At 38.2% G+C, this 23,031-nt stretch overlaps 1 protein-coding gene across 1 annotated transcript; it reads right to left on the bottom strand.

Moving 5' to 3' along the window:
* Positions 1 to 446: 446 nt before the first annotated feature.
* On the bottom strand, positions 447 to 5,699 carry C1H15orf61 (chromosome 1 C15orf61 homolog). The gene is made up of 2 exons (XM_060169744.1): positions 5,305 to 5,699; positions 447 to 670 (listed from the first exon to the last, which is right to left on the bottom strand). The coding sequence occupies exons 1-2, from the start codon at positions 5,648 to 5,650 to the stop codon at positions 543 to 545; spliced, it is 474 nt and encodes a 157-aa protein (XP_060025727.1). The 5' UTR covers positions 5,651 to 5,699; the 3' UTR covers positions 447 to 542.
* Between the last annotated feature and the right edge of the window lie 17,332 nt (positions 5,700 to 23,031).

Raw genomic sequence — 23,031 nt, 5'->3', positions numbered from 1 at the left:
ACCTCTCATACAGGTAAATGGCACAAGGGCTGTAATACATTTCCATTTAAAATCCTGACAGTTGAATGGTTTAAATTTCAGATTGCAGTTAGAATTCTCATCAACTTTGGATTTGCCAATGATATTATATTATCTCTATCATATATCCTAAAATTCTCTACTTCTTTTCCCAATGTTAAAGATTTTTTCCCCTTCCCTGTGGGGTATCTATATTTTCAAAGAGTTGATTTAAATTGTTAATACATAACTACAGAATCTATAAGTTACGATCATTTTTTATCTCTAGTTTAACCTAGTCATAGGAAAAAATTCATATAAGCGTTATGTGTTTGTAGTTCCCATTGGCTAAACAGAGTATGCAATATATAACAATGTATTAATATGAAAAGCTTTGCCTCTTGAGGGCAATGATTCATCTTAAAGAACCAGACACCGTAGAAAGAAAAAGGTGTTTGCAAAGTTTTATTTTAAAGGATCAAAAATAAATATTGCACATACACATGAGAAAATCTACTGATATTTTCATCCTCCAGTGCATACTTTCAGTACATGGCACCTTCATCTTCTTTATTTAGAAAATAAACTGTTATTGGTCCATAACTGGTGTGCACAGTCTCTGTGACTCTAGCAAATAACCAGGAGCCAAGTCCATATAATAAAGTTGGAATACCTAGAAAACAAATGAATATGTTACTTGTGAAATCAATACCTATTAATCATGTACTCATATATTTGTCATGGTATAAATCACATAGCACTCTTCAGCAACATCAAGAAATTATAAAGTTACAAAAATATGAGTATACACTGACTGAACCTAAAAGGTCAATTTCATCTATGTTTGTGGAACATAGTAACAATTGTGTAAGCCTAGAGATTTAAAAAACTATAGATAAAGCTGATGTAAACTGTAATTCAAAGTACTTTACAAACATTAATTCATTACCTCCAAATAATTATGAAGTAATTCTATATTCTTTTCACAAATAAGCAAACAGAGAAGTGTCATTAATTTAGTTGTAGATGCTCCTGATGATTGGCCTTGAGCTTAAATTACTAGGTCATCTTTATTGTGCTTTTAAGTTGGACAGTAATACCGATGGCTAAAATAATTTCTTGTACAACTTAAAAGAAACTGGGTCAAAAAGCTGTCTTCAAAATCTAAGGCAAAACCTAACTGTAAGGAAGATTTTAGTATAATAACAAACATGAGAAAGAAACAATCCCATTAATATTTTTACAACTGATTTGAAAATCTTGCTTCAACCTATCTGAAATAGGTACATAATAGACTGCAATAATATATTTCTTCTTTGGAATATTTCCATTTGTGATTAGTTGCCATTTGTGATTAGTTGCCATTTGTGATACATGAAACTAAATATATACTAGCCAGAGATATGGATTAAGCACTCATATGCACATGACACTAAACTGGACACAAAGCAAACTTTCACAATTCCTATTTTTTTGTAAGACACTTATTTAATCCATGACTATTATTAACATATTAAAAAACATATGTATAAAACCACAGGCACATGAATCAATAACAAATATTGTATAGTCTGCACAAATATTATTGTTCCTGGGTATGAGCTGGACAGAAAATAACAATTTTAAAGGAGAGCTGTGCAACTGGAAAATCACTTTCTTTCTAGATAAGAGGGAAATCAACACATGCTCAGGACTAATCATATTGTTAAATTTTTTTCTTATTTTTCTGCAAGAGTATATTTGCTGTGTTATGTTCTTTTTGAGTGTATAAGTTCATTGGACTACTTTGTGCTTATTCCCTGAAGCTGCATTCCAGCCACTGTGATGCCAGAGATTAATCAGGAGAAGCATCACTAGTTGGCAATGAGAGAGGCAAAAATGCCCATTCAGACTGGCGCCTCTCTATTTTTAGGAATATACTGGGTCACAGCTTGTTACTTTCACAGGGTTCCCTGGAATTCCTATGCAACTTTTCACAGTATATTGCCTTCTTTGCCTTGGTAATACCTCCCCGCAAATCTCTAAATGCCTCAAGGGAACGTCACAAAAAATTCACAAAAACTAGCATCATAAAGCTATTTATAAATCATTCAACCAAAAGGAAATAAAAAGGCAAGTAGGGCTTCCCTGGTGGCGCAGTGGTTGAGAGTCCACCTGCCGATGCAGGGGACACGGGTTCGTGTCCCGGTCCGGGAAGATCCCACATGCCGCGGAGCGGCTGGGCCCGTGAGCCACGGCCATTGAGCCTGCGCGTCCGGAGCCTGTGCTCCGCAACGGGAGAGGCCACAGCAGTGAGAGGCCCGCGTACCGCAAAAAAAAAAAAAAAAAAAAAAAGGCAAGTAGTGGCGTGGAGTGGGGGAGTGGACAAGAGAACAAGAACAGGGCAGGCAGAAGCGAGTGAAGAGTAGAGGGAGCAGCTGAAATAAAAAATAAATTTAAAATATGGTATCACAACTTCAAAAGCTGAAAACAGAGTGAGAAAGAAAAACAGGCTCTAGAAATAATTATACATTTTCCAAATATACTGATAGTAAAATACATAAACAATGACTTTTAAACCAATGCTAAGGACTTACAGTTAAGAAATGGATGGTGACACTGAAAGTTTTGTTTTACAGTATTTATCACAGTTTTCAATTAAAATACTGATACTTTAAAAAAAAATCACACAAATGGTCAATATTTTTTCAGCTAAAATGGAGAACTGATCAAGGATTACTAACTTAATAACTACATTATCTCTTATTAAGAAACAACTTGGAACCATTATCATTCATGCTATTTGATAGGGGGTGGAGATGTAATGTAGGAGTCAGAAATTCTCTAATTTTTTTTTTTATCCTGTAGTCCACTTATTTAATGCAGTCAGGCTAATACACGAAATGGGAAGATTAGCCACATATATAATTTACACACTAAAAAACCCCATAATTTTCTTTACAGCATAAATGCTGTAAAGTCTGTACGGTTTGATGAAAAATTAAATTTTTTCCAGACTGTCTGAAACATATCATAACATCAAAATGAATGTGCAAGTCAGTTCTTTGCACAATAATTCATTTTGAGTCAGCTGAACAGTAGGTAAACCACTGTCAAATTAAGCACTTTAAAAAAATTAAAACTTTGTAGCAAGTCTCCAATTACCCATTCATTCCAATGGTAAACTGCTTTTCTTAAATCTCAATCTACTTCCCAGCAGGATACCCAGACTAGTAAACCATCAGTAAAATGTCAGCTTCCATTGAAAGGAAGGCAGAAGAGAAAGGGAACAAATGGGTAAAAGAGAAAGGGAACCAATGGGTAAAAGAGAAATCTTTATTATTTACAAAATGGAAAAATGAACTACTTTGATAATTACTAATTTGAAAGGAAAGAAGAAGAATAAAATTCTAAGTATTTTTAAATAGAATATGTACTTGATGATCCAGAGGGGCAACTGCACAACATAGAATAGGAAAAAAATCCTATTATCTAATTCCCTACCCTAAGACAAAAATACAATATTAACATTATCAAATTGCTTAATACTCTTAAAATAAAAAATCCAGAAAAAAATAACTCCCTTTATTAGTATAAGCTAATTTGTATTCAAGCATGCTTGTGCAAAAAGTTTTCCTTTTTGTTTAACTTAAAACTCTTATTCTCTTTTAAACAGAATTTTTAGAATTTTCAAAAGACCATTAAATCACTATTCAGCTTTCTCTTTCACATTAAAAAAAAAACTACAGCTGCTGTTTCTTTCTTCAAAAGGTTTTACTACTTTTCTGTGTGAGAATGCTCTGGGCATCCTATTTTTCTTTGGATTTCTTTCTACCTAAAAAGAGAAGCCCCTAATCATTAAGCTGGTCTTAAAGTGTTAGGTTTTAAATCGTGAAAACTTTTTTAAAAAAGACATTGGGCTCACGGTTTACCTATAACCCTCCAGTTATGCTTTTCCTAACCTATTACTCTACATTTGGGAAGAATGATTTTTGATTCTAAAAATGCTAAAATAAACATATTCTTCTTGAATCTAGTCATCACTCCAGTCTCTCCAAATAACTTTGAACTGAATTTTCTGAGTCACTACACTCCTCAACTTCTTTGCATCAACCTCAAAATTAGTAGGCATGCTCTATATAGTTCATCAGCCAAATCATAAGACATATTTTTTAAAGGATTACACATTGCTGAATAATCTTCTCCTTAATGGACTGAACCCAAGACAGTCCCAGTGGAGCAATGGCTCCAAAATCCCATGACTGCCATATGGGAGTTATTATAAGCAAAAATACACCTACCACATTTAAATTTAAGAAACTATCAGGCTATATAGTAATAGTGCAGCTGCATAGGCGTTTAGCTTTAATTCTGGTTCAAAAACCTGGTTGGGTAACGTGGGTCAGCTTGTACATCTAGATTCTGAATTACTGAAATATGGATTAATTTGATATCAGCTATATGAATAGGTTCCAAACATCCTGAGGCCTATTTTTCACTGACCTAGAAAATATAAAAGATGCACTCATGTCAACGTTCACGCCTCTTCGGTCATTAACCAAAAGATAATGAACATCCAGCAAGAGTTAACACTCTCAGAGTTAGAATATTCCATGAAAACATACCAATATTAAAGAGGTAGTCTTTTAAATATCTTTTAGGCCTAGCATCACTGGTGAAAATCTTTAGTGCTTTTAGCAAAACAAACTTGCTGGGGTTTCATATAAAGAGAACAAAGAAACTTCAAAAAAGTAGTTCCAGTTTTTATAATATGAACGCACCCACAAAGTGGTGTTCATGGGAACGAGTCCTGCCATGCAATTAGGCATTTTTTAAAAACTTAAGAGCCACTTTCCAGGGGCCTACACCCTTCTTCTCACTGTCCAATGTAGGGGTCCTTCTAGTTAAGAGCTGCAGGGTAGCGAGGATGGAATGCTCTCTCCCCGGGGTGATGCAGGGTGGTCCCTAAGTACAGGCATGTCGATAAGCCCCACTTTCCGGGGTACGATTCAGGAGCAACAACTTAGCCCTGACAGGCACCTGCCGGGCGGGGGAATACAGAAGCCCAGGGCCAGGGCCGGGGCTGGAAGGCTGCAGAGTGGGTGGGACGCACAGGCAGCGTCTGGGTAACGCCCCAGCACCGGGCGAAGCGTGGCGAGCGCGTGCGCCCGGGCGAGCCTGCACGGGGCCGGGGCAGGGCTCCCAGGGCCGGCGCGGTCTGACCTAGGGCCGGGGGCTCGGCCTCGGAGCCAGAGCGTTTGTCAGCGTGCTTTGCAAACAGTGGGGCCATCGTCGGCGCGACGTGCTTCACCGGCCCGGGCCACTCACCGAGGTTGATAACCTTGAGCGCCGTGAAGAACCGGTCCTGCCGGGCCAGGTCGTGCCAGGGGGCCTTGGAGCAGTGGTACTTGATGAAGGGGAAGCAGCCGGTGCGCAGGACGTGGTAGTTGGCGCCCTGCACGGGCCAGTTGAAGTGCGAGAGGCCGAACTGGTCGTTGCGGACGGCGCTGTAGGGCACGCAGAAGGAGGTCCAGTGCGGCAAGCGCCGCTGCAGCAGGTGGCGCGTCAGCACCTCCGAGGCGCGGGGCTTCGGGCGGGAGGCGGCGCCCAAGGCCCAGGGCCGGCACAGCAGCAGCCAGAGCATGGCCTCATGGGCCCTCCGCAGGGCCTCCATAACCGGCTTTGCCCGCGTCCCCCGCCCCCTGGCCGCCGTAGGGGCGCGCGCCGCTGGGGGCGGGGCCGAAGGAGCGCGAGCGCTCGCTCGCTCCTCGGGCGTGCGGCGGGGACGCCCAATGGGCGCCGCGCGGGTGTGCGAGACCCCCCCGCTCCCGGGCGCGGCGGCGCGTGCGCACAAAGGGCCCGCGGCTTCCTAGGGAGAGTGGAGCGGGCCGCGGGCGGGTAGTCGGAGGCACTCTCGCTGAGGAGGTAGTGAACTCATTAATAACCCTGAGGAGGGTTGAGGGCGGGCTTCGCGAGTATTATCAGTTTAGGTAAGAGGAAAATTAAGCTTTAAAACAATTAAATAACTTAACCACCCTACTGAGTGGCAAAACTCACACCCGTATCTCTCTTCCAAGCCGCAGGCTTAAGTGCAATCCTTGGTTGGTGGTGTTGAGGAAACCCTTGAGAAGGTGTCCTCAGGGAAGCCAGTTAAAAGTCAAGTCCCCAGATTTGCAGTGGCTGGTAAAGTCGGGGAGCACTTTTGTATTCAGATCCCCGCTGTCGTGTTGTTTAAAATAAGTCCCAGATATTTCAACAGAAAAAGTTTATTTCTTAGAAAGTCCTACGTCTCTCCATGCAGTGTGCACCACCACCTCCTTCCTAAGAGTCTGGTGAACGCCAGGCCAGGAGTCTTTTAGTTTTAAACCTTAATAATCCTGTCACTCATTATCAAATCTCGTACTTTAGGAAAACCTTTTCTCAAATTTTGCAGCCTCTTGAGGTAATAACTTACATACATCTGCTTTCTAAAGAAGCATTTCCTCTTACATGTCCTAAATTCATGTTTGGAGAAACGATACATAAATAAGATGTGTTTGGAAAGTACTGTATGTAAATGAGACACGTGTAAACACCATATAACAGTTGCTGTTATTGTTGTTGAAGACTCATGTAGGATATGAGTAGGATAGTGTAGGAGAATGTAGGATAGTGTAGCTAGCTCTTACATTCTCCAGTTTTTATTGATTCCTACAACAAGCAATGATTGAGCACCCGTAACCATGTGCCAAATCTTGTAGGGTTAAGTCATTTCAGGAGCCTTGTAGTCATGCAAATAATTTAAACTTTATAGGATTCCCTATTAAATTTTGAAAGATTTTAGGGGGAAGCACGATGTAGTTAGATTTGCGCAGAAATGGCTGAAGGGAGGCTAAGACAAGTCAGGGAGGTGATTCAATACTGTGATTTCAAATTAAATTTTTAAAAGCACTGGAGTCCTTTTTCAAACAAAATCTGTCATAGAACCCCAACCTATGAAAACTTGTGTTTTATTACTAAACATTTATAAGTGCAAAAAGTTAACATTAAAGTTAAGTTTTTAAAATGAGTCTAGTTTGTTGTTGTCTTGGGTTTTTATTTTGCTTGTTTTGTTTTTAGCAGAAAAGGAATTTATTGGAAGGAAATTGGATAGCTAAAATAATAAATAGGACGTCTGCAGAACCAAGCTTAGCAATGGGAAGGAATCAAGAGAGACTGGCCGGCAAAGACGTAGGTAAGACCAACAGGAATTAGTATGGTTGGGATGCCGTGGCTGGCCCCATGCCACTGGACTCTTGACCCTGCGGGATTTTTTTGTTTGCTTGGTTTGATTTTTCTTTAATCTTTTTTTTTTAAGTTGATTTTTTTTTCTTAATTTTTTGGCTGCGTCATGTCTTAGTTGCGGCACGCGAGATCTTTTTGTTGCGGCACGTGGGCTTCTCTCTAGTTATGGCCGTGTGGGTTTTCTCTTTCTAGTTGAGGCGCGTGGGCTCCAGAGCGCAGGGGCTCTGTAGTTTGCGGCCCGCAGGCTCTCTCATTGAGGCATGCGAGCTCAGTAGTTGTGGCGTGCGGTATTAGTTGCCCCTGCGGCATGTGGGATCTTAGTTCCCCGACCAGGGATCAAACCCGTGTCCCCTGCATTGGAAGGTGGATTCTTTACCACTGGACCACCAGGGAAGTCCCGATCCTGCTGTTTCACGCTCAAAAATTTTTGAAATTGGGGGCTATTGACAACAGTTGCTGCTATAGCAGCCTCAGAACAGTTTATTTCTTATTCCTTTGTTTTGGTTGCGTACTATCAAGAAAATCCTGATCCCTTCGGAGAAGTGGATACAGATAAGAGTGGTTTTTAAATGATTCATCTTGAAATCTTGGGCATGTGCTTCAGTTAGAGATGGCAGGAGGAGATTCATTCTGAGATCTACACTGAAATGACTTAACCTCAAATTAATGCATGGGCAGTTTGCAATATGTTAAAAAAATTGACATTATCTCTCCTTTGGCAATATAAAAATCTATTTTTTAAAAAATGAAATTTGAATCAAACATGTGGGGAACCTCTGAATTCTGTCTGAGAAGCCCTAGGTTCTGTAGCATATAATGTAAAACTACTGATAAAGAGAAGCAGATATTTACATAGGTTTCACTGCGTTGTCTCATGAAGGCTTGGGAAAAGGCTGAAGGATTTCTGTTGCAAGACCCTGTCTTGGAAAAACCTCAGCAGTGATGAGGGTTCCTCTAATCCAAGGCTCTTTGATTATCTCTCTTTTCTATTCTAAGGTAGGAAGTTCTTCCAAAGATTTCTGATAGATGTTGGACCACACCCAGGTTTTCAAGAGTGTTTGAATGAAATATTACCCTAACCTAAAGATACAGAGCTGGAGAACATGACATCTAGATATCTCTTCTAACTTTAAGATTTTATGGTACTCCTTCCATAGTTGAAATAAAATAATTTCTCAAAAAACCTACAACTCAGATCAGATGCTTGATTTCCTTTTCAGTTCTAATTCTTCATGGTCATGAAACAAAGGGGCTTAGAAGTTGGCATTCAAAAGCCTGAGTCAATATTCAAAAATATTGTGTCCAGTAATTAAGAATTAAATGCATTAAATACACGAATACTTAGTTTTCCACAAAGCATGGAGAAATGGCGTATCCCTTAGAAGGAAGCCCTTGAAAATAGCTATCAATAGTGCTACCGTGTACAGCTTTTAACATGTGCATGGGTGTATCATGCTGCTCCTAGAAAGAAGGGAATTTGTTTTGGTTTTGTTTAAAGGCACCTAGGACCTTGTAGATGTTCAGAACATGTTAAAAATGAGTTCTACAAAGTTGATAGTTTGGAATATATTAAAATTAAAAATTTCTGTTCATTAAAAGGCACTATTAAGAGAGTGAAAATGTAATCCAAAGAGTGGGAGAAATATCTGTAATACGTATATCTGACAAAGCATTTGGTATCTAGAACAAATCGTTAAAAAAATAATCCAATAGAAAGGTGGACAAAATATTTGAATGGACTCTTCACAAAGGAGAACATCCAGATGTTTAATAATGTGAAAAAGTGCTTCGTTTCACTAATCATATGAGAAATGGGAATTAAAATATATATTACCTTATATGTTACACACCCACTAGAGTGGCTAAATTAGAAAAGATAGAAAGTATTAAGCGTTGGTGAGGATATGCAGCAGTCAGAACTTTTATGCATGGCTGGCAACCACTTTGGAAAATTTTTTGGCAGTTTATATTAAAGCTGAATACATGCATACCTTATGACCCAGCCATACCACTCGTAGGTATATATTTATATTAGTGTGCTCAGGCTGCCATAACAAAATGCTACAGACTGCGTTTAGCCAACCACAGAAATTTCTTACAGTTCTGGGGACTGGGGTGTCCAAGATCAGCTGCCAGCCAGTTGGGTTCCTGGAGAGAGTTCTCTTCTTGGCTTGTATTTTCTTCTTGCTGTATCCTCCCATGGTAGACAGAACTAGCTGTGTGTCTGACTCTTTGTTTTCTAATGAGGGCACTAGCCCTATTATGAGTCCCACCTTTAGGACTTCATTTAACCCCTATCACCTCCTCCTGCGTGAGGCCCTATCACCAAATACAGTCACTTTGGGTATTAGGGCTTCAGCATATTCAACATATTTTGAGGGGGCACAAACATTCAGTCCTTAGCAATTCCCAACAGAAATTGCGTGCATATGTTTTTCAAAAGACGCGTACTAGAATATTCATAGCAGCACTACTCATATTTGTAATACTTAACCAGGAAATTACTCAAATGCCTAGCAGTAGTAGAGCAGATACACAAATTGTGGCATATTCACACAATGGAATACTACAGCAACAAGAAAGAATGCTCTACAGTCACACACAACATGCATGGATCTCACAAACATGAGGAAGAGTGGAAGAATGCAGACACTAAAGAACTTACTGTACGATTTCATTTACATAAAGTATAGAAACTGGCCTAAACTCACCTATGCTGTTAGAAGGGGGATAGCAATCACTCTTGGAGTGGAGAGGCAGTTACTAGGAGGAGTATGAGGTGACTTCTGGGGGACTGGGATTATTCTCTGTTTTTCAAAACATTCTTTTATTTCTATACTTTTTTTTAAAAGCAATTTTTTAAGAGTGGTTTTAGACTCACAGAAAAATTAAGAGGAAGGTACAGATATTTCTCATGAATCCCCTGCCCCACACATGCATAGCCTCCCCCATTATCAGCATCCCCCACCAGAGTGGTACATTAGTTATAATTGATGAACCTATGGATTATTCTCTTTCTTGATCTAGATTCTAGTTAAATGGGTGTATTCAGTTTGTAAAGTACTGAATACAGATGATATGTGCCCTTTTCTGCATGTATATTATACTTCAATAAAAAGTTTGAAAAAAACAATGAGTTCTGCAGGTAGTATTACATAATAACACATCCTGTTATTCACGTTTATTAAGAAATATGTATAGAGAACATATATAGTGGACATGACCGAAACATGACCTTGTACATATATAGCATCTTTTTTCTCATGTTGTTTTGACAACCTTACTGTGAGATCCTGATTTGCTCACATATTTCTAATAGTGTGATTTAAAAGAAAATAGGGTAGGCATGGGGATTTTAATTCACTGCTATTCTCAGGAGAATTAAGGGCAAGATACTAGGTGCATATGTCAGCATGTTGGTAAAAGATAAAGGAATTATTTAAAAGGGATAGAAATATTTACACTTAGGATTTCATTTACAATTTCCAGTTTGAAGCTTTAGGATTTTGGGTTCAAGAAAAGGAGGACCATGGAGTTGCTGCTGCCCCAATTCATATTCCAGCATGTTTTAGAACTTAAAAACAGGTACTTCAAAGAACCACCATCCTGAGTCTCCTAGGAACCCAAATCTGCTTAATGGCTCAGTGCCCTCTAAGCCCAGCTCAGCACCAGAGGAAGTGGCATGAGTTCCCCCTATAGCTGGAAGAATGCTCCTTCGTTCTCCCTATTCCCATCAGTGGCAAACAGTGCTTGCTGCTCCATTCCTGTATCCTTGTGTGTGCCCTGGCAAGGACAATATACATTGGCTTTATGCAAAATTATCCTCATAGAAGTACTGGGTTATGGCAGGAGTTATTAGGAAAGGAAGGAACTGCTGTATTCTTATCTAGATCTTTTTGAGTCCTTCTGTGGAACTGATTGATGTTCTGAAAGCCCCCAAGCAGTCGGCTGGCAGCTGGGGCTGCTGTTACAAAGAGTGGCAAGAAGAATTACTCTGGTAAAACATTTTATTGTGAACAAAGTGGGTACAGAAATCTCATCCAAAAGCATCTTGTGTCTAAAGTACTCTCAAGTTCTCCCCTCCACTGGAATGTAAACTTTCTAAGGCCAGAGGTTTATGTCTGTTTTATTAACCTTTGTGATCCCAGCACCTAGTAACTTGGCATATGGTAGGTACTCTATTTGTTGAATAAGTGGGAAAAAAAGTGGGTAAAGTGAGTACAATTAGTGTGTTTGAGGGATGTTGAAGAAAGGAAATCATAATATTCAGGGTCAGTGGTTTTAATTTTAATTTTGATAGCTGGAGAAATTAAACTACAGAATAGGAAAGAAACTTATCCAAGATCATATACCAGAAACAAGAATCAAAATTCTGGCCTCCCAGCTTTCAGTGAGCTTTTCATTAGGAAATATTTCTATGCTATTCTGACATGGATGCTAGAATCCAGTAGCAAGGAGACATATTTGTGACTTTTTGAAACCAGCTAATGATTTATGCTGGTAGATAACACAATCCATTTCCTGGGCATGTTTTCAATGTTACAATCTTAATAATATGTAGTCAGTGTTTGGGGAAAGCATTTGAAAACATGGCCAAGTAAATTCACCTTGTCATATGGGTCATAATTATGGTCTCAGCTTCATAAAGTGAGCCTTGTTTTACTAACAGATTCATTCATGAATAGCATACAACATTTTTGTAGCAGAAATTATATTTTCATATCAAATTCCTAAGATATTTTGGCTTTGCTGCTGATCTTCAACCGACAGTGACTCTTAGCACTTTAGCTGTGAGTCTTTATGCCCCCTCCCCAGTCTCACTGTCAAGTAGTTAATGATCTATAAACAAATACTGAGATGCCCTAAGGGGGCTCTCCATTTAAAGGGGCCTTTAATCATTTTATAATAGAAATACAGTAGTCCACCCGCTGATTTATGATTTGTCAGTTTTAGTTTTTGAAGTGGCATTCCACTGGTATTTTCAGATGGGACAGTTTTTTAATTTACTGTACAAAAGCATTACACTTTATCCAGTTTTTCCCTTCAGAAGAAAACTTGAAAAATGTGAATCTGGGCTTCCCTGGTGGCTCAGTGGTTGAGAGTCCGCCTGCCGACTCAGGGGACGTGGGTTCGTGCCCCAGTCCGGGAGGATCCCACATGCCGCGGAGCGGCTGGGCTCGTGAGCCATGGCTGCTAAGCCTGCGCGTCCGGAGCCTGTGCCCTGCAACGGGAGAGGCCACAGCAGTGAGAGGCCCACGTACCGCAAAAAAAAAAAAAATGTGAATCTACATTTGCAGTTTCCATTGTAAGAAATACCTTTTCTTACAATGGGCCCCCTGCATTGGGAGCACGGAGTCTTAACCACTGTGCCACCAGGGAAGTCCCCCAAATTCACCAATTTTGATAAGTTGTTTTTAAATGCATGCTGATACGACAGCTGTCACAATACAGTCTAACAAAATGGTTTCAAATGAAGTTAAAGACAACAAGGCGCTATTAGAGCCATCTTATGAAAAAACCCCAAACGAACATGTTGGCCAACGCAGTGCATTGATAGGACTCAAAACCCCATGTTTGACCATAGTTAAAAAGAGCCATCTGATGCTAGACTCAAATGTAAAAGTTGCTGACACAATTTAACATCCTTTAGATGTTACACAATTAGTAAGGAGACAGGAAATAGCATTCTAGATCCAAACTGTGGCCCATCTAGCCCAGGACTCTGTCTGGCTCAAGGGAAATTTGGGGACATACATTATGACTCTCAAAAAAAAAAGATTTTTCACAACAGAATCACTTGCAAAATTTGTTGTAAAACAACTATTTCTATGCATATTGAAAGTACTTTTATCTTTAAAACTGAAAGGCATGCAATAAGGAGTCATAAGGAGCTTGGATACCACCACCAACTATCCCAACTCTAAGCAAGTTATCAAGCTCTAAAACTTGGATTTTATTCGGGGAACCTGAACGAAGAGTATGTAGGAATTCTTTGGACTGCTTTTACAGGTCTAAAATTTTATTCACATTAAAAAGTTTAGTTTTGAGAACTCCGTTTTTAATGGAGAGTGAATCTGGCCATAGTTTGGACACGTATGAGAAATGCTGCTGCTGTGGGTAATAGGCACATTTAGTCCAAGCCAGCACTTCAGTGAACCACATCTGTGGTTCAGCTCTTTCTTTTTATTCCTTCTTGCTATTTCGAATAAAGTAAGATGTTAAAGCTAACTACATGCTCTATTAATTATATGAAGGTGAACTTGAGTCATATTTGTTACTGAAGATGATTAATAATTACCAGTTCTGCACATGTTTCTAGTGCATTTCAGTAAATAAACAGGGTACATTGTTGGGTAGTAATTGATTAATTAGCACATTCATCCTACACAGCTCGATGGTCTAAGGATGCTGAGTTTGAGATATTGCTCATAATTATTGCAAGAAACAAATCTGTTCCATTTCTCAGTTTATTCTTCTGTATGCTGAGATTTTTTTTTTCTAAATCGAATGTTTAATGGTTCAAAACCTTATAGGTTTTATTCAGATAAATCAACTCATGAAAAATTGCTAGTCATAATCTCAGAATCTTTTTTTTGTGTGAACTAGGGTGAAAACTTTTACAAGGCTAATTTTAACATTAGATCTTGCTGTTAAACTGGATCAAACACTGTAAATATAGGGCACTTTCCCACCATGCAGGAAATGCTCATTGAGCACCTATGCACAACAGGGGCTCTGGAATCTCATTTGTTTCCCAACCACATCAAATAAGCTCGGGATTGCAAGTGTCATCGGGTTGGCACTTCGCAGCACCAAGCAAATATACTGTGTAATCTTCAGAGAAGTGCAACAGCATGTATTGGTCACCATTTTAACTATGCAGCAATTCAGGATTTTTTTTTTCTAATTTATTGACCCAGCATGTGGTTGAGAGATAGTGTAGTTGAGAGAGCCTTGGACAGGGAGTCAGGAGTCCTGGGTTCTACTACTCTATCTGTATTTTTTCTTGAAGAAGCTTTGTGACTCTGGGCATATCATTACTCCCTTCTCTAAGCATGGATCACTCATCTGTAAAATGAAGGCTTCAACCAGGGGTGATGAGGTACAGTGGGGAGCCCAGACTGAAGAGATAGATAGACCTACGTTTGAATCTGGACTCCCTATTACTGTTTTTTATGATTTTAGGGAAATTACGTAACCTCTCTGAGTTTCTGCTCTGTTTGCTTGAGTTTATTGTAAGGACCAAATGATATATGCAAATAGTTTGTGAACTATAAATTACCATGTGAATATAAGGCATTGTTAACTATCTTAACTGGTTGTCATTAACATGATATGTGGAAGGATGCGTGGAAATGCCCATGTGCTGGTCTAACAATAGAGGATCAGTAACATCCTTATGCCGTTATTAAAATGGCATTGGGTAAGAATTTCTGATGTGTCTTCATAATTTATTGCTAAGTGAAAAACACAGTCTGCAAAACAGTATGTCTGATATAATCCTATTTAAAAAATTATGTACACAAAGATATAATAGAACTCAATATATATGTGATAATAGAATTATATATATATATATATATATATATATATAAAAATTGAGTGACTCTTTCTACCAATAGGTACTATTCTAGGAGCTGGGCTATATCTTTATACTTACAGTCCTTTGGGTGAGACAGATAATTAAAAAATAGGCAAATCTATTATGTAATATCACATATTGTTAAGTGCTTTGGAGAAAAATAAAGGAGGGTAAGGTGTTAGAGAATAAGGGAGTGCTAATTAGGAAGGGTGGTCAGGAAGGGCCCCTCTGGTCTACTGACAGTTGAGCAGAGACTGAATGCAGTGAGTGAGCCCCAGAAATTTCTGGGAGAAGACTGTGCCAGGCAGAAGTTAGCAATGTAGAGGCCCTAGGCAGGAGTAATAGCAGATACACCCCAAATCCTTAACCGTAGTTAATCTCCAGGTGGTGAAATAATTTTTGATTTTTTAGTTTATTCCCTGTGCTTTTCTGTTTTTCAAAAGGTTTTTGTTTTGTTTTGTTCTACTTATTCGTTTTTTTGAAGAAGCTATGTGATCCTATTTTTTTTTAATCATGAGTATGTGTTTTTGTAATTAGAAAAATTAAAATCCAGATATACTGAAAGACAAAGTCATCTTAAGAAAAATGCTCATAAGTACTTTTAAAAGCTTACATCATCTATAATTTTCTGTTTTCATGGTTTTAGTGCCAAGAATCTATAAGCTGGTAGTGAGAATGAAGGAAGCAAAGGGATTTCTGCCCTGGCAATGAAATTTAAAGAAGTGTTTTAGCTATAACAATTAGTGTGGACTTTATGGAGGGATATAGAATCATCCTACTTTCAGCTCCCTGTTCAGGCCTTGTTGCAGGGATGTCAGAGTACTTCGGAGAAAGGCAGTGCCTGCCCACTTTTAGATGTGGCCCAGGAAACAGTGCATTTTGGGAGGTGTTTAAAAATATAGGATTAAAGCTGCCCATTTATGCAGCCTGAGGGAGGACATCTGCTACATAGCAAACTGGAATGTTACAAAATACATCTTCCATCTCTTTTTGAGTCCAGGTACAAATTAAAGTTCAGAGATAGAACTCTAGCTATTCATCCTGCACAGAAAAGCAGATATGAAAAGAAGACATGCTCTGGTTTATACAGGGACATTTAAAGCTTTTATTCACATTTCAATCCCATCTATTTTCACTACGATCTTCTAGTTACAGGAGGTACTCATTATATCAGTTTAGATAAAAATGTTTTCAAAAAAAAATGTTTCCATTACTTTAGGTGATTTGCAATACCTAAGAGTTCAGTGCAAGAAAGTGAAAAACCCCCAAAATGAAAGACATGATTCCAGTCTAAAGAGCATGTTTGGCTTGCTACTATTTTGTCAAAAAAATTTCCTCCAAGAGAAAGCCATTGGCATTGCAAAGAACTATTTTAAATTATAAAATACGTTGTAACAATTTAAAATCACATCCCTTTTTTAAACTTCTTTTTAAAAATTTATTATTATTTATTTTCTTTTATTATTTTTTTGGCTGCATCTGGTCTTAGTTGCAGCATGTGGAATCTTCGTTGCAGCATGTGGAATCTTCGTTGAGGCATGCGGGATCTTTCCTTGCGACCCACAGTCTCTTTGTTACCGTGCTTGGGCTTCTCTCTAGTTGTGGCATGCAGGCTTCAGAGTGCGTGGGCTCTGTAGTTTGTGGCACGTGGGCTCTCTCATTGAGGCGTGAGAGCTCAATAGTTGTGGCTTGCAGGCTTAGTTGCCCCGAGGCATGTGCGATCTTAGTTCCCCTACCAGGGATCAAATCCACGTCCCCTGCGTTGGAAAGCGGATTCTTTACCACTGGACCATCAGGGAAGTCCCCAAATCACATCCCTTTTCGATGGTAGATGGGGAAACTTAAGAGGCTGAACTAAGTTGCAAAATCCTTTCATCCATTATTTCCAGTAGATGGAAGAGAAAGCTAGAAGAAAAAAATCACCTTCTTGTGTGATACATGCCCTTTTAATGCTTTGATGATGGTGGCATAGAATCATAGAACATTAGAGCTAGGATTAAGCTTAAATATCAGTTCCACTTTCTTATTTTACATGCCAGAAAACCGAGAACTAGAGAGGAGAAATTATTGTCCATTAAGGAAAGAACTGGAACTGAAACTCATTAAGACAGTTAAATCTAAAGCAGATGTTATATATATATTCCATACGCATTTAGAATAACTACAAATGCCACCTAATCACTATCTGTCCCTCCAAACCTTTGCAGATGGCAGAAGCATTCACCCTTTTATGCATCTCTGTTTACATGAGTAGGTATCACACTAAAGTCATGGTCTGAATTCTAGAATACTAAGGGTATTAAGCTTAGAATACCCTACCATGGTGCTAGGGAACAGGCCATTACTGTCTGGTGACAGCTTTGGGAACTTGGAGCAGGAAGGTGGTTATGATATTCCCAGGCCGTGTCCTTAAGTTCATTATCACTTTGGATAGCAGAACTTACAATGAAGAAATTCATATTTTGCTTTCCCAACCTCCCCAAAATTAAGTTTTTGTTTCACTTGCTCCAGTAATTAAAAACAGGTTCATTACAAGACAGAAAATACAGAAAGAAAAAAATCCCATTAAGGGATTACAGTCTTGTGTGTATGCTTGTGTGTGTGTGTGTGTGTGCATATATGTACACATTTTTAAAAAGTCATAATTTGGAGTCATAGTTTTCATGCTGTTTTAAAATATGCTTCTTTAATTCATAATAATTAAATATCATTTCATTTACTTCTAATGTAACATATTCTCCTAATACATGATTTTTTAAAAACAGTTTTTTGAGGTATAATTGACATTCAAACACTGCCCTTACTTAAGGTGTACAACTTGATAAGTTTTGACATCCAAGAGGCCATTTTCACAATCAATATAGTGAAGCCCCAGAATTTCCTTCTGCCCCTTTGTAATCCTGCTCTTCCCCTTCCCTACTCTCCCACTTCCCACCCCTAAGCACTGTTGATCTGCTTTTTGTCACTGTAGTTTGTATTTCCTAGAATGCTATGTAAATGGATATGTACTTTTTTTTTTTTTTTTTTTTGTGGTACGCGGGCCTCTCACTGTTGTGGCCTCTCCCGTTGCGTAGCACAGGCTCCGGACGCGCAGGCTCAGCGGCCATGGCTCACGGGCTCAGCCACTCCGCGGCCTGCGGGATCTTCCCGGAACGGGGCACGAACCCGTGTCCCCTGCATCAGCAGGCGGACTTTTAACCACTGCGCCACCAGGGAAGCCCAATATGTACTTTTTTAATCTAAATATTTTCATTCAGCATAATTATATTGATTCATCCATGTCTTTGAGTTTATCAACAGTTCACTCCTTCTCATTGCTAAGTAGTATTCCATTGTAGGATATCCCACAATTTGTTTATCCATCCACCTGTTGATGGATGTTTGGATTTTTTCCAGTTTTGGGCTGTTACAAATAAAGCTGCTGTGAACATTCATGTACAAGTCTTTGTATATGCTTTCTTTTCTCTTGGGTAAATAAGTAGGAGTGGAATGGCTGGATCATATATTAAATGTAGGAATGATTTTTTTAATGGCTGTACAGAGGTCCTTTATATAGCTATTCATAATTTTTAAGCAATACTCTATTGTTGGACATTTAGACCTTTCTGATTTTTCACTATTGTTGCAAATGATATATAATTTTTTGCTTAGGAAGGTGACTACAGATATTCAACTTGAGAAAAAAACAAAACAACACCCAAGATAATGAGTAGAAAGGCATTGTGAAGGAAACCTAGATAAAGAGAATGTTGTTAGATAATTTTGAGTTTTTCAGTGATTGCAAAGTAAGTATTTTGTGTCCTTTTCTGGGAAGCAAAGTGACGTGAGTCTGTAAATGAACCAAAATTTGAATTTAAATTTGAAGTTTATTTTGCTGTTTTGTTGTCAAGTTTATGGAACCATGATTTCATCATAACATTCCTTATGAGGCAACTGCAATAAACTTAGGTGTGGCCTTTTGTTTCTGGGAGCTATAATTAGCCATCTGGTATACGTTTTAACATTTTGTTAAATAAAAAAATCTTAAAATGTTGCATTTTACTCATTTCTCTTTCTCTCCATACATACATACACTCACACATATATATATATAATATATATGGTGACAGATGTGGAAGTGAACCAAAATGTTTACAAGAATGGAGAAGAAATGCTTGGGGGGAAACCACCATCATAAAACCCCCCCAAACCAAAAAACACTTACACATAGATGCCAAAGCTATATTTTTCCGTGCTACCTTTAGGGTCTTCTTATAACAAAACAAAAGTTGTTTTTACCAACAGATTTTTAAACAGCAGGGACATGCTTATTATTTACTGTTTTGGTATCTTTCCCTCACATAAATACCCCAGAAACTAGCCGTTTAAAACTAATAAAGCCAGGCCCCTCCATCAAGTGCAATAAATTTTCACAACCATGAGTTAGACTGTTTGTTAGAGTGAAAAATAAACCTATATATGTGGTTATGAAAGGGCCTTCTTAGAAAGTGTATAATCACATTTCAAAGTTAGAACTTCCAATACTACTTAAACATTTATGCAGAGTGATTCATCTTTGAAAGACTTTCCCAACATTGGCCAATTAATCTCTACGGCTTCCCTAAGGAGCAGGTATTAACTATCTGCCATTTTTCTAGTTAGAAAATTGAGGAAGGTATGGCCATCTCAGAGAGAGGGAGGATTGGGGAGACAAGTTTCCAGCCCTTACTATTCTGTGACTCTTTGGAATGTAACTCCTAACAGAATGCATCAGTTTTCTATTCCACATTGATGAAATCATTAATAAAACAAAGATGGAAATAGCAGCTCAGTCTGCCTCAGGCTTTTAGATACAGTCCTTACCCTCCTGAGGCACACCTTTTGGAAAGAATGGAATACAGAAAAGATATGAAGAGCCACAGCACATTCATTACATCCGCACTTGCAATGGATTAGACCAAACTTCTTCCAAGGAGAGAGGCAAAGTCAGATGCTTCCTCCCTCCCTGCAGCCTCTACCCTCACATTATCCTGGCAACATAATTTCTAGTTTTCCAAATAAGATTTACTGTGATTAGCACATTTAAAGAGTTGAACAAATTTGCTATGCACATTAAAGCCAGAGGAACAGTAAAATAAAACTAATGAACATTTATACTTTTGGAAATATAATTAATGTATGCTTGAGAAATTCTGAAAGATAAACATTTAAATGTTAAAATACTTATCACCTTCCCCACAGGGACAGTGTTGGGAATTAATGAGATAACAAATGTAAAGTGCTTTGAGCTCTTTAGAAGAAAGGTGCCAGATGCATACAAATGATTAATTGTTAAAGCTATCAGATGATTACTAATATATTACTTAGGATAAAATACCTATTTTTATACTTGAAAAATAGGATGCTTGCAATTCTTAGGATGATATAGCTGAAGTAATGCTCCCCAAACTCCTCCCAGGTTACTCTACATCCTGTTGGAAGTCCTTTCTTAACCTTACCCAGTTTCTTGACCTAATACCCATCTTTCGAGTGAAACTATGGGGCATGATTTCCCAGCTTTCAAACTCTTCTGCATGTTCCCATCATCAGTCCTCCACCAAAGTCTTACAGATCCATCACCACAGGAGAATTCCACTGATGCCACTTTCTCTTCTGATTTCTTTGATCATGCAGTTGTGATGCCTCGCAATGCAGTCAGCTGCCCAAGTTTATGTTATTAGCAGGAAGCATGTGTAAGTTAAACCGTCCTTCTGTACTTTAAGCAACACACTAGAATTTGTTATAAAAGAGTAAGTCCCTTGCCTGATCTGGGACAAGTGACACTGAACTGTCTACTTTATACAATATGCTAGAATTTGTGTTAAACTAGTTTAAATCCCAAGTAGACACTGAACTGTCTACTTTATACAATATGCTAGAATTTGTGTTAAACTAGTTTAAATCTGAAATTTCATTTAGCTTGAGACATGGGGTGAGATACCCTCACTAAATCTCAGTTTTCTTGTATGTAAAGTGAGGACAGTTGTAGTATTTTCCCACATGGTGTTGTTGGAAAGATGCAATTAAAAAAATGTATATAAAGCTTCTAGTACAGTACACACCTAGTCAGTAATAAGTGTTCAATAAAAGGTAAATGTAAGTAGGTAGTGGAAGGTAGTTAAGTAGAAAGCACAATTTGCCACTGAATATCATTTATTTGCTTTCTTTAAAATCAAGTTAAAATAGGTAATATGTAAAGGAAGATAATTATCATCATCCAATAATGTGCTCCTAAGTGGTTAGTAGAGTTTGCTTCTCAAACCATCACAAACATTCAATATTAAACAATGGGTCATTTCTCATACAAAGATAGCTCTACTGTTAAACGTATGCTTCTCCCCAAAACTTCCCGGAAAAATGGCACATCATTTTCAAAAATCCTCTTATCAACAAAGATTTCAGTTTCCCATTTAGAATAGTAAAAGCTCAGTAACTTATATTGATTAATTTATGTTTAGGATACATTGTACACATATACATGATTTGTTTTTCAAACTTACCTTAGTTTACTAATAGCACAGTATCTTTGCTATTCATATGTGCTAAAAGATAATGGACTATGCTTCTTTTCAAATGTTCTGTAATTAAAACATTTCACTAATTTAATCTGGTCCTCTGGCTTCTTTCACTTAATTACTTGAAGTGATTGTTTTATTATACCAATTTTTCTCCTTTGATTTTGAAGCCGTAGGTTTTAGGTAGAGAACCTGACTCCCAATCACTTTCCAGTGAGACCTGAATCTGAATATAAGGCCTGAATTTGGAAACAGGCACTCTGTGGTGTATGTTAATGATAGAGGCAAAGAAGGAAAGTGCATTGTTTGAGAAAGCAATCATGTGGGTTAAAAAAAAAAAGTACCAGAGAGTGAACTCATTTTACTATTGCCAGCAGCTTGGGGCTCAAGAGTGCTAATCAAAATTCACATATAAAAACTTCCTTGATAGATTTAACAGTTTTGTACTACTAAGACGGGGATCTCACCATGTGAAAGATCCACTGCTGTGCTGAACAAAACAGAGACGGTTTTCTTTTAAAGTCCAGAGCAGATGAGAGCCATAAGGAGACAGAGGGTTTCATTTACTCTCAGGACACCATTGTGCCAGTGAACTAATGAGTCTCTTGGACCTTATGTTGCTCTGGCTTCAATTGAGGCGAGACTCTAATGGGCATGTAGTACTTCCTATCCGTCAAGTGTCTGGACAATGGGCCCCTCATATGGATTAGAGCGATCTGGCAAGAAAAAGAGGTCATCATTTTACCTAGCACAGGCAGGAAACCTGGCTAATTAATGTATTTCCAACTGTAGCAAAACAAAAGCTAACACATACACACACTAATGTTAATTTTATTGCAGAAACTCAGCCTATGGCTGAGGCATAGTTAACACATTATTGGAATTCCTTAGGTTATAAATACCCCTCTTTTCCCCAACACACTCAAATATTTTTAAAGCTATGAAGGTCATTCTTTAAAACATCTCTGTGATTTTGGTGTTGTGACTTGCATATTTCCCCCTTCAGTAAAGCTGGATGATGTAGAAATACTTTGAACAATTACAAATGCTGAGAGTTAGTGTCAACAGTGCATAATTTTAATAATTTGCCCTTTAAAAGGTACTGTTGAATTATGCTTGTAAAAATCCTACTGCTGTATTAAATGGAGAACTAGAGAATGTTTATTCAAGCTAGAGGGCTGAGTTTATTCAAGCTAAAGGGCTGAGTTACACTATATCTTAAACTAGGAGCAGATACTGCCACCTAGATACATTCTGTTGCTTTATTTAACTAGATGTTGGCTTACCTTTTTGAAAAATGGCAACAACAGACAATAGTGGCTTGATACAATAAAAATACAATGCATGATAAAGGGTCACTTTAAAAATCCATATAAATGTAATTCTCTTGGGAAAAAAAGACATTTGCATTTTGCCAAATAATGATGATTAAACCTTTATTCAATTTTTTAAAAGCAGAAGACAAATTACTATCAGAAACAGGAGGAGAAAACTTTATAAAACATTTATAATCCTGAAGTTTAAAAAGAGGTAGATGCAGAAGTGATGTTAGTAAGACTTGTAACTTTCCTGATAGATTATTTCTTCCTGAGTTTGGGAAGAGGAAGACATTGTTTAATGCTCTGAAATGATAACACAAACAGGTTTTGGTTTAATAAGTAAAATAAGATCACTTAA

This window comes from Lagenorhynchus albirostris, chromosome 1 (assembly GCF_949774975.1).
Source record: "Lagenorhynchus albirostris chromosome 1, mLagAlb1.1, whole genome shotgun sequence".
Lineage (NCBI taxonomy): Eukaryota > Metazoa > Chordata > Mammalia > Artiodactyla > Delphinidae > Lagenorhynchus > Lagenorhynchus albirostris.
This window is presented reverse-complemented; position numbering and strand designations above follow the sequence as displayed.